Here is a 12,775-nt window from a genome sequence, read left to right on the forward strand (position 1 = left end):
AGTGCAAATATGTGCTAAAGTCTTGTAAGCAATAAATAAAGGAAAAAATATTCTCTAAACCAATTATGTCCACAAGTAAATATTGACTTTAAAAATCCCAGTAAAAATCAACACCACAATGTAACCTATCCTTGCTGTTACCAAGAAAAATCCTTCCTCAAAGTCCATAGTGAGTCCTGGGCAGCAGAGCACAGTCCCTGCATCAAATCCTTCCTGAAGCCCTTAATGACTTCTCTCCAGCTCTGCTCCCACTTCTCTGTCACCGCAACGCACCAGGGGCCTCATGTATAAACGGTGTGTACGCACAAAAATGTTGCGTAAGAACGTTTCCACATTCAAATCATGATGTATAAAACCTAATCTTGGCATAAAGCCACGTACATTTCCACGGTAGCTCATACCCTGTCGTACGCAAGTTCTCTGCTCGGTTTTGCAGACTGGCGGCACCCAGCGTCAAAGCAGCGCTGCTGTTCCTGTGTGGTTATCCTTTCTTTCTTACATCCACATCCCTGACGCGGCTTTATAAATACACTGAAATTAACCGCATATTGTTTATTAGTTTAATGCATCTGGTTGTAATTAACCTGGAACAATATAATGGTCCACAGAATGGTCAAACTATTCCAAATACCATAACTGCTTTAGCATTGTTACTCTCACTGCACCTTCTTCTTCTTTCAGCTGCTTCCGTTAGGTGTTGCCACATCGGATCATCTTTTTCCATATTGCACTCACTGCACCACTCGGAGTATTTATATCACTATATCTGAGTGTGAATCACAGCTGTACAGCAGCTGATTGGAAAGAGAATTATCAGTATACAGCATCAAGCACACGCTGCCTCAGCCATGCTATCTATTGAACTGCTCTCATATGAGAAATGCTTCAGAGCCTTTCCTGTACTGAACTCGCAGTTCAGAAACAGTTTCAAGGACTCTAAATGCACTCAATCAGTCCATCAAGTGCTCCTTGTAGAACTGTTTGTACTTATAAGTACAATTATCTCACTGTAAACTTGCGATACAGTTATAATATTGCACAACCTGAGCCACTTTATAAAGCACGTATTTACATATGATGACGATATCATTTTTAAGATGAAATGCAGCAAAATATGTTTATTATATTATACAGATAAAACTTTAACTTTAACTACATGATGCTGTAGTGCTAGCGAGCCGCTGGCGCTCCATTTATAGATTGTTCCTGCCTTGCGCTGTATTTTTGCTGGTGCTGACGCGACACTGGAAGGATAGATGGATAGAATAATTAAACATATATATATTTGGAGAAAGAAAAGTAAGGACAGGAATTGGAGGTTAGTACGTTTGAAAGAGACAGTACTGCTACAATAAAGTATTTCATCGAAGGTTGCGCATGGTGCAGCAAGCATCTTGCATGAGACATGAACAATCACTGCGCCACCGTGTTCCCATGTTTAATAACGTCATCATGAAAATGATATCACGTATACATCTCAGTATTTTCATTATTCAGAGAGCTGTAATATCATGAATGTCATGGATTCTGTGTCCTGTCGGATGAAGAGAAAGCCCGGGAGCACGTAGTGGTTCACACACAGAGCACATAGAAGATGAAATACAAAACAAAGCATTTAATGTGCTACTTTAGTTACAATGGGATTGAGAAACTAGTAAATTAAACAATTTAGGGTGAAGTTTATGATGTTCTACTTTAATGACAAAATAAACTACGTGATTAAAATGGAAATTTAGAGATTAAAGTTTACATTTCGTGCTTTTTTCCCACTGTGTGCCTTTTTTTTTTCTCTGTACCCTAATAAGCTTTCATATGACACTCAGATGGTGGGCTATGACTCACCTTTTCACGGCGACTTTGATATGTGACAACTTCTTTTTTATTTCGGGCACTGTGCGACTTTGTGAACTTGAGCTTTCGAGTTTCTCCGACACGCTGTGTCACTCAATCAACTTCCTTTTGTTGTATACCACTGTTTAAAATAGCAAATAGTAAGTTTTTCCTTGCCTCCACTTGGTATTCGCTGAAATTCTTCTATTTTTCCTCTTGCTTTTACCATTGTCTTTTCACAGAAGGCTGAGCTTAAGGCCTATTTATATTGATTTGCATATTCAAAGAGGCATAATTCTGGGAGGAGTTTGGGTGGGACAGCAGGCGTGTGCACATGCGTTACTTTTCACGCTGACCGGGATTTATGGAGCGGAAGAACGTGGAAGTTGGCGTTTGCACAGATTTGTGCATCTGGATTTTTTTGTGCGTAAGCACATTTCCACTTTTGTGCTTACGTCATGTTATAGTGCGAATTCGACACACGGCGTTATGCATGAGGCCCCAGATCTGTCCTTCTCTCTCTGTCACCTTAGTCAGTAACTGCAAAGAGGCCAACATGCCTGTGTCTGTCCAATTCCCCTCTGTCTACTCCGCTCTTTGAGATCCACAGCAAACCTAACTTATGCTGCTCTCACGGACTCGTCTGCAAACACCATCCCTGCTATGCAAAAGTTTCCTCAGCAGTTTTGTTGGTGTTTCAGCTGGCCAAGAAAGGTACACCTCAAACCTGAAAATAGTTCTTCTCTTTTCAACTTCATTTTTCCCTCCCTACTCATCACTTGCCCTAACAATTTATATGGCCACTCCTCATTTTCTGTGCCACTAAACAGCAATTAATTAATTTAAATGGTGCACGTGAGTGCCATCACCAGTTAAATAGCTGGGTAAGAATTAAAAGAAGTCAATAAAAATAAAAACTAAGCCAAAAACCTCTCACACATTTCCTGTGACACGTCCTGTCACAGACCTAAAAAGTACAAAGTAAGTCTCGCTGCTCAACTCAAGAAGGTATCTTTGCATCCTTCACACACCAAAAAGACTAAGCTTATATTTTCTCAAATAAAAATGGAAAGGGAAACCATAAAAAACACCTGGTTCTCAAATACAAAAAACAATGATCCTTAACAATTGTTAAGTTTATTTATGTATTCAAAAACAAAATAAGTGCAAAAAATGATGCAAAAAAGGCAACCAAAATATAACAATGCCAAGTCTATAACCCGAGAATCAAATACTAAGCTGAGAGCAGAGAGTCCAGAAAGCAGATAATCAATGCAAGCACTTAACAAAAAATCAACAATGAAGAGCCAAAACACACAACCAAAAATTAAATATTGTATCAATGAAGTACTGAAGCCCCTCAAGCCTTTATGTAGGTTGAGAACAGTCCCTGAGCCACAGTATTAAAGGGTCACGCCCCCTTCCGTACATTATACAGAGGACAAGGCATATAAGACAAAGAATTAATAAATATACACTCAGAACAACACAATTATGAAAAATAATTAATAAACAAGGCAATACTTACAAAAAATAATAAAACTCAAAAACAAAGAAATGCAAAAAATATATTCAATAACTTAAATTACAAAACAATACTCAAAAGACAATAATATAAACAAATAAATTTGAAAGAAGCTACAGGCAGGAGTAGAGTCCTGACAAAAGTATTTTATAAAAGAGGAGAATAAGGATTTTCCTGATGTAGGAGAAAAAAAATGAACCATTGCTAGGTGTAAAAGAGGGGTTTCAGGGACCTCTGGAAACTATGGTAATTTTCATGGTTTAACAAACAAAAGCCAAGTGCAGGAGTCACGGCCAGATGACTGGAGATGAGAGACTGGTGAATGCCCGTATTTTGTATTTGATTCAAAACAACAAACAATTTACAACAATAAACAAGTAAGCATGCTGTAGGTAAACCAAGATGGTGTAATGCAAAATTTCTCTGGAACAGGAAACTCTTTCTGGCCGAGGGCATGACTTTAGTAAACTTTCTTGTACAACAAATTTGAAAACAAAAAGAAAAATTAAACAATGTTTTACAATCTTTGGTATCAACTGTTAAGTCAGGAAGCAGTATCAGTCTTGACACTTTACATTCATAACAATGGTTATTCATCTGAACACAGGCTGTGCAAACTTAAGCCCCCTCAAAGGTTTAAGTGACTTTCCCAGTTGGCCATTGTGCTGTAAACTGAAGATCAACAATCATGGCAACAACTTGTGTAGACCACAATGGAGGTTTGTAAAGACACAGGTGTGCAGGAATTAGATATGTCATCTTTGGAATTTCCTGATTTGCTCTGAGCTCTTCGCCAAAGCTTTCTAACTGAGCCTGCTGAAGAAGAAGTAACTCTGTGTCTCTTCTATGTTCTGCTACAGCACACTTGTCTGATTCAGCACTGGCTGCCCAGTGAAGGGACTGGTAGATAACTGTTACCAAGTTATACCAAGTTCTGCATTTAGTTGGATCTAGATAAATGTCATTAGGCCTTGGAACTGATATGTTCCTGCAGAACACAGACTTCTTCTGTTTCATCAGATCCTCTTCTTTTGAAGGTATGAAATGCTCAGCCAACTTTCTGCTGCTTGTGAAAGGAAACAAGGACCATCCTTCCATCTACCAGGCTGATTAAGTTCTCTCAGTTTTTTCCACATGTTATGTCATCTGCAGGATTATTAGTTGTATCCATGTAATGCCATTTCAGAGTTTCAATCAAATTTTGGATTTGAGGAACTCTGGTGCCCACCAACACTTCATACCGACATGAGTCAGATTTTAGCTAGTTACTGTTATTGCAGCCATGGAATCGCTCTAGGCACACTCTATCTAATATGCAAGTGAGTTCAGACGATAGCAAGTGGGAACACTGAACTCCAGTGAGTGCTGCACAAAGCTCTAGTCTTGGCATGGAAATTTGACATTTCAGGGTGTGGCGGGAGGCTGGGGGCTGTGCCCATCCGGGACATCGAGAAGGTTACCGGAAGAGGGCCTATGCCTCCCCCGGACCACAAGAGGGCAGCTGTCCTGATTTGTGTGGGGCCACGGGAATTGAGCTTGGAAGCTCAACACTATAGGGGCCCATGGCCACCACCAGGGGGTGCCCTGAAGACTGTGAAGCCCTGGATGTCAGCACTATTATACAGTATTACCAGGGATGCCCGGAGTGCTGCCAGGTGCTCATGCGGCACTTCCACCACATCAGGAAGTGCCGTAGGAAGCTCATAAGGAGGCACCTGGAGCACATCCGGGTGGGGATAAAAGGGGCCGCCTCCCTCCAGTCATCAGCTGGAGTCGGGTGGAAGAGGACAAAGGTCGGAGGAGAGGAGTGGAGGAGGCGAAGAGAGGACAGGATTTGGAGAGGCCTGGACTAAGGCTGTGTGGTGCAGATGCACTGGGTTGTGTGCGGGACTGATTATTGTAAATAGAACTGTAAATAAACGTGTGTGGTGCTTTGAACCATTGGTGTCTGCCTGTCTGTGTTGAGGCTGGTCTCCACAAGGGTGACACATGAATGTGCCATTATGAATCTGACGTGAACATGGCCTAGATTATCCACAGTGTGAAGGTATGCCACAGGTCCATAAATGTGCTCAGATTCATCACAAAAAATATGAAGTTACGTCATACCTTCTGACTCATCAGTGCAATAAGGTGTGTAGCATCTTGGAAATATTATATGTTCTGAATCACTTAGTTCTATCTCCCACATACTCCATTTGTTGTAGAAGGCTTCTGATTTAATAATTGCATCCCATTCCAAGTTAGCTTTCCACACATCCTGAATGAGTTCCTTTGCCCTTGTAGTGTATGCAACTAGGAATTTGAGACAGTCATGATAAATAGCAAGGATTTTATAAATATGTCTCATAGTTGGCAAGGTAGATTCCTGGAGGTCTACTTCCTCTTGAGAAAACCATAATTCACAGTTCTCTGATTTACCTTCTGGAGGCATCTGCTCAGTTATTGGAAAATTACTAGCCCACTATCTTATTACAAATCCACCCTCAGCAAGCAGTTTCCTTAATCTAAAAATTAACTGCTTGGCTGTGGACTTGGATAACAAACTCCGTAAGCAGTTGTCTACATAGAATGCATTGCTAATGGAGTCAAACACATTTTCATTACCTTCTTTATGGTCTTGTGCATGTTTCTGCAATGCAAATGTGGCTCAAGGACTACATGTAGTGCTGAATGGTAATACCTGCCATTCATAAACCTCAGGTGGTTTGTCTTTGTTCATATTTCTCCAAAAGAATCTGAGCAGGGCTTGGTCCTCAGACAAAAGAAGAGCTTGATGGAACATTGTTTTTAATGAAGATAGCTACTAAATGCTTCTGAAACCTGAGAAGCACTCTCTTCAAAGATGGGCCAAGAGTGGGTCCTGACAATACATGACTATCTAGCACCAAACCCTCATTCTGAAATGAACAATTAAAGACAAGCTTATATTTGTTATTATGGTGCAGAATATGGTGAGGCAATTACCAGGACTCTTCAGTGGCTTCAATTTCACTCTGGACAAGTTAACGAAGTTGTCCATACATATCCTTTAAAATTCTTAATGCTTTGGCTAATTTATACTTGGTAATTTAAGCTGTCCAAGCAACATTTGATATTTATACTGTTCAGTAACTTGTGCGTGGTTATCAATAACACTGTCAAGTGCCATCATAAGAAGGACAGAGTCACTTTCCTTACCACTGCCAAAGTAAGGCAGGGTTGGCTTTGGAATGCTATGTGATGAGGCAATTAATAAATCTATCATATTTGCTGCAGGAAAATACACAGATGATGTGGTTGGTGTTATGTGCACTGGATGGTGAAAGAGTGAAGATGCAGGGTTCTGCTGCAAATCTGGCTGATGAAAATAAGGTCTCTCACTGTCTGAAGCAGGTCTATTTAGTTTGACATCTGGGAAGTGAGATGCCCTATAAGGGGGTGCATTCAGGTTGTTGATGTTATTTTCAGGTGCTGATTTGGTCAAAGATGATGGCATTTACTCTTCTTTTATGACTGATTATGATGGGATTGGCAGGTACAACTTCAAAGTCCAAGTCTCAAGACTTCATACTGCAACTAAGGAAGCAGCTGGACACACCTCAGGTGCCATGTATGTGCAAGGATATCTTGAAAATGGTAAGAGTATTAATATTGATATTCATATCAACAACAACATTTATTTATATAGCACATTTTCATACAAAAAGTAGCTCAAAGTGCTTTACATAATGAAGAAAAGAAAAATAAAAGACAAAATAAGAAATTATAATAAGACAACATTAGTTAACATAGAAAAGGAGTAAGGTCTGATGTCCAGGGTGGACAGAAAAAACAAAAAAAAACTCCAGAAAGCTGGAGAAAAAAATAAAATCATCACAGACATGCAGCATGCTATGATATCTTTAACATTCAGTCAGTTTTAAAACTTAGCATGCTGTCTTATATTGATGAATAATCATTAAGATGAAACAAAGGGAATATTAATCATGTACTTCTACAGTATAAGCTTTCAAAAAGCTTACTTTTTACATTGTGTTAGCAAAAATTTTTTTGTATTAATCAAGCTACTGTATATCACAGGTACTCTGTTTATAATTAGAATGAATTTAATTAGGATAAAATAATTACAACTCATAATTTTTAATTTTTAGTGCAAAATATGTCATTCTTAATCTCAATCATGACCATTAAAAACAGGTCTGTGATCCACATTCATTGTATAAAACATGGTAACCAGAAAGTGTGACTGGTTTAAATTTTAGTGAAATTTTAGTGCCCAACTGTAAGGTGTAATGATGTGAAATGAACAAACGAAATAGTTATTTTGTACTTGTCTTGGTCTATGAACAAAAAGAGTGGTTCAATGACTTTAAAGAACAAATCTTTTTAAGGCATGCACAGTGCATACTACGTTTTATATTGCAGTCTGGAGCTATCGTCTTAACTTCACTTAAATGGCTGCTGTCTTCAGGAAATAACAGAAAACTGTTTCAGCAAAACGGTCATGACGACAACTAGCCAATGACTGACTTGGTAGATGACACCAAGCACCTCCCATTGATTGGTTCACTCTTACTGAGTGATTATGACTGTCTCAGTAGACTGACTGATTGAATGGACCAGTATGTCCCCTACTGATCTGGAGAAGTTCATTCATGAACTGCAGATAAGAGACTTGCACTACACTGAATCACATTTCAGTTCACTGATGATACATGTATGGCAGATTGCATCAGAAAGGACATGATATAAAAGAATGAAATTGCAGGAGATTAATCTAAAACTGAAAATAATTTTATTTAGTCATATTTCAATGTTCTCACAGTTTTATTGTGATGTGTGCGCTAAGGTTCTACTTACACTATTTTTTTTTTAATTTATTGTTGAAATTTTATGTGTGTGTGCGCCCTGCAGTGGGCTGGCACCCTGCCCGAGGTTTGATTCCTGCCTTGCTCCCTGTGTTGGCTGAGATTGGCTCCAGCAGACCCTGTAGTTAGGATATAGTGGGTTGGATAATAGATGGATGGATGGATGGATGAAATTTATTTATTGTCAAAATTCAATAGAGTGTTATTATTATTTTTATTATTGTAAATTACTTATTTTGTTGCTTACTATTTATATTGTTTGTATTGTTTGCTGGTTAAAGTTGTTACACTGTTATGATACTATTCTCAGTGTTAAACTATAATGTCACTTGTTGTTTTTAAAATGAATGAATCAGTGAATCGAATCATTTTGATGAACTGAACGAAATTAATTCAAAAAGAATCATATTGCACATCACTAGTAAGGTGTGATACAATATCAAGACAGGGTGATGTTGTCCATTTTGGTTTTAGCAGGCTGTCTTTTAATGATGTGGCTACACTAAATGGCTCATCAGAAGTGATCAAACATGGTCACTCTCTGTAATCTCTATAATGCTCAGCTGTGTGATTTTATATTTAGGTACTGTCCACCTGAACCCACCAAAACTAGCTATTGATGATGAAGACTTTCCTGTTGAAGATTTTGTCAGAACTAAATCTGGAGGGACATTCATGGTGAAGGTTGTGCCTCCTGCCAACCAAGATGTGTTTCCTCCTTGCCAAATTACTGATTTGTCAGCAGAATTATTAAATAATACTGTTACTCTGGCATGGACAGCTCCAGGAGATGACATGGATAAAGGCACAGGTAACTTTTAGCACTATATATGAAAGTTGTGGTCATTCTCTATGCTGCACCACTTACAAATGTTTACCAGATCAACCCTTACAGCTTAATGGAACACTGGGGTTGGTGTGAAATGGTGATGAGAATAACATTAAGAACTAAATAATCTTTACTAAAAAGCATTTTAAAATTCATGTTAGTTTAATATAATACATTAGATCCATTTTGACCATTTTGACACCTAGTATTATAAACACAAAAGCTTTGAATTCAGATAAACAAGAAGTCTACCTTTAGAGTGTCCAGAAATACTTTTGAGCTCTGGTATATTGTGAATTTCCCCCTGGGATTAATAAAGTATCTATCTATCTATCTATCTATCTATCTATCTATCTATATTCTGTTCAAAAGACCATCTCTGTGGATTTTTAACATTCTCCACATGTCTCACCAGGGTTACTCTTAGTTTCGTCAACATCAAAAAGCTGTGCAGATTAGACTGACTGCTAACTCTGTGCATAACATTAGTTTAAATTCATGCAGAGAAAATTCCTGCCTTGTGGCTAATGCTGCTGGATAGACTCCCAAACCACTGCAACAGACAAAGTGGATCACCAGAGCATTTTAACTGTAACTTTGAAACCTCAGAGGTTCTGTACCAAATAAATTGCCTTACATTGCTTAGAATTCATTGGATTAATTTACAATAATGAACAATGGAGCTAGCCTTAGACAAATACCTAAAAAATCTCCAGAATCAAGTTTAAATCTTACCTACAGAACTGGAACCAGTTTTATGAAATGTGACTTCTGAATGAGATTGAATAATGAGTCAATGCATGAGGCTGAGGTTTGGGGCCTGCTGTATTTAACTCATTCTGATATTCTGTATTATCTGTGTTTCTCAGTGGCAGAGTATGAGATACGAAAGAGCAAGCAAGCAGTGCACCTGAGAGACAATTTTCACAATGCTACCCAGATCAACACTTCCAGTATTATTCCCTTGACAGCGAGATCGAGAGAGGAGTTCTCATTTGACCTGGAAGAGGAAGAAAAAGTTAACAACAGTGCCATATTTTTTGCTGTTGTTTCATGTGATGAAAGTCTTCTCGCTTCAGATGTGTCCAACATAGCCCGAGTAGTGATTTACCATCCAAGTCCTAAAAGCCGGGATCCTGATACTAGCAATCAAAACAGGAAGCTCACAGTGGGCCTAGCTGTGTCTTTAGTCACAATTATTTTATGTTCTGTTCTTGGCCTGATTGTCTTCATTATTAACAAAAGAAATAGTGGAATGACGGTATTAGATGAAGAACATGTTAGGTAAAAGTTAAATATATTCGCAGATGCATAATAAACAAAGAGCTGCTTTATATGATATATTTAAATAAGATCATGTACTGGCACTCAAAATGAAAAAAGTACTGAGGTACTTTCCTGTTGGCCTTTTCAACTTATATTTCACCATATTTTATGCTATTTAATGCTGGTGCCTGTGCTTTCTAATATGTACTTTTAATGATACAGTATTTGAACGTTATTAAAATTTTATCACCAAAAATCTGTTGTAAGCAGGAGTTTGAATTATTTTTCTTTTGGGCTTTCATTTTCTTCCAAGATCCCAAAAAATGTGTGCATTAGGTTGAGTTGTGATATCCAGTTGGCCATCTGTCTGTGAGAGTGTGGGTGTGCACATAATTCGACACTGCAGTGGACTAAGACCTGTCCAGTGCTGTTTAATGCTCTGTGGCCCCCCACCACCATAAATTGGATCAAGTGGTTGCAGAATGTTATGCTATGTTATGTAGTAAGCTTAATTAGATAACATTCCTGGAAAATTTCCAACTGTAAGTAAAGTCATTCCAAAATTATAGATATTGTATTAGCATAGGATAATCGATTGAACAGACTAATTTGGACATGCAAATATTTTAGTTTAAGATCATCACTGTATATTGTTGATTCTTTAGTATGTATTTGGTAATATATTCCTGTCACAGGTGTCTGGTCACACTTACAGGTAATCTAATATAGACACCATTTAAATATCCGACTACGCCACCCAGTTTTATTAAGAGACTGGGAACTCCTGAAATTTACCAATAATAGCACACAGGTTTCTTTAAATTGGGCGGTGAGTAAACACACAATGAAAGACACAACAGTAATTTCAGAAAAAAAGCAACAGTAAGTTCTATTACACAAGACAATATAAGGTACATTAAAAAGGTAAACGAACCTAACAAAACCTAAACATATCAGGAATTAATTTCCTGTTTTTTAAGAGGAAAATACACAGTCCACACTCTAAAAGTCCGTTAAAAACAGAATTGGAGGATACAACCTTTAGTGGTGCAGAGTCCAGTTGGTGCACTGTATTACCCCAACACTTAATTGTTCAACTGTCCACGGATGCACTCTGTTCCCCGGACACTCGTTCCCCTACAGAAGTTGTGTCAAATTGTTGTCTCCCTGTCAGCGTCTCTTCGTTGTTCCTTTTTCTTCCACTCTGGGTTCCTTGTGTTGCTGGGACCTAGGCACGCCTCATTTCTCATCTGTCAGCTTTGCTTGGTCCTTTCATGCGGATTCCCTCTCTGCTGAACCCACATCCGGCTTCTCTTTGTGGAGCTGTCTCTTCCTCCCTGGAAGTGTTGCCATCCTTGTGCCTCACGTCGTGCCAGCCAGGTACCCTTGTCTGCCTGCAAGCCCCTGTGCTCTGTCCGAGTGTCTTGGCAGCGTTTTCTATGGACTGTCCTCTCTGCCTTCTGCTGCCCAGGAGTTTAAATCTCCTTCAGTCCCTGCTGTTGTCAGTCCTGGACAATCAGTTTAATCAATGGCACATCTAAATTTCCTGGGTTTAAAAATTAATGAAAACACAAGTTAACAAAGTGTATTGTTACCAACCATTAATGAGTACAGATCTGCTGATTAGAAACCAATATTGTCAAACATGTTAATTTCAGGTAAATACAGACACCCTCCAAGGCCAGACTTCAAAGCGGTGACTCCTTTGCAAGACAGCAAATACCTACACAGACAACCCTGACACAATCAGTAACTGGATTATCCAGGAAATCGAAAAACAAGGTCCCCTTCTGACATTCCTACTGATGTGTATTTGAATTTGTTTCTGAGAAGTACTATTTTTTCATTATGTGTTTTGTGTCATAAACAATGCTGCCCAATAGTACTTAGCACTGAATTGATGTCAGTTCTTTGTGGAGCGTTGTGTTCAAGTGGAGACCCCAGATCTCTCCCACAGTTCAAAGGGATTTCTGTTGGACTGTACCAGCTTGGGGTATGTTAGTGTGGTTTTGTGTCCAAAGGTAGGTTAATACTATTGGGGGGGGGGGGGGCTCTGGCTTGAATGAGTAGCATAAGCAGTGAATGGCAAGGTGTATAGAATAGTTTTAAGATTATGTCATCTTTGTAGCTTATCAATGTGCTTCTTTCAACTAATTTTACCTGTTTATTCCATTTCCATTCATTGAATTAAAGTGAAAAGATTAGGACATACCTAAATTCATTTAGTATTTTCATTTATTTTTATTCTGCGGTGGGCTGGCGCCCTGCCCAGGGTTTGTTTCCTGCCTTGCGCCCTGTGTGCAGACCCCCATGACCCTGTTTTTAGGATATACTGTAGTGGGTTGGATAATGAATGGATGTATTTATTTTTATTTAGAGTTTACATCAAGTGCAGTACAGTGGCACAATATCTAGCACTGATGCCTCACAGTCTAAGAGTTCTCACTTCATATCCTAGTCTGGTGACTGCATATG

At 38.8% G+C, this 12,775-nt stretch overlaps 2 protein-coding genes across 3 annotated transcripts in view; both read left to right on the forward strand.

Moving 5' to 3' along the window:
- The window catches only part of LOC114659132 (calcium-activated chloride channel regulator 1-like), a 46,080-nt gene extending 35,473 nt beyond the window's left edge, over positions 1–10,607 (forward strand). The window contains exons 12-14 of the mRNA XM_028811395.2: positions 6,806–6,973; positions 8,789–9,016; positions 9,904–10,607. Of these exons, the coding sequence (XP_028667228.2) occupies positions 6,806–6,973; positions 8,789–9,016; positions 9,904–10,322 (815 nt within the window). The 3' untranslated portion in view covers positions 10,323–10,607. The remainder of the gene's footprint in view (positions 1–6,805; positions 6,974–8,788; positions 9,017–9,903) is intronic.
- LOC114659130 (calcium-activated chloride channel regulator 1-like) overlaps positions 1–10,982 on the forward strand; it is a 257,992-nt gene extending 247,010 nt beyond the window's left edge. The window contains exon 15 of one of the 2 annotated variants that reach the window (XR_007936127.1): positions 10,425–10,607. The gene's annotated coding sequence lies outside the window, so the exon portion shown is untranslated. Of the gene's footprint in view, positions 1–10,424; positions 10,608–10,636 lie in introns of those variants that run through there. The other variant, XR_007936126.1, reaches the window with a different exon arrangement.
- The last annotated feature ends 1,793 nt before the right edge of the window (positions 10,983–12,775 follow it).

The sequence above is a fragment of the Erpetoichthys calabaricus genome, chromosome 10 (assembly GCF_900747795.2).
Source record: "Erpetoichthys calabaricus chromosome 10, fErpCal1.3, whole genome shotgun sequence".
Taxonomy (NCBI): Eukaryota; Metazoa; Chordata; class Cladistia; order Polypteriformes; family Polypteridae; genus Erpetoichthys; species Erpetoichthys calabaricus.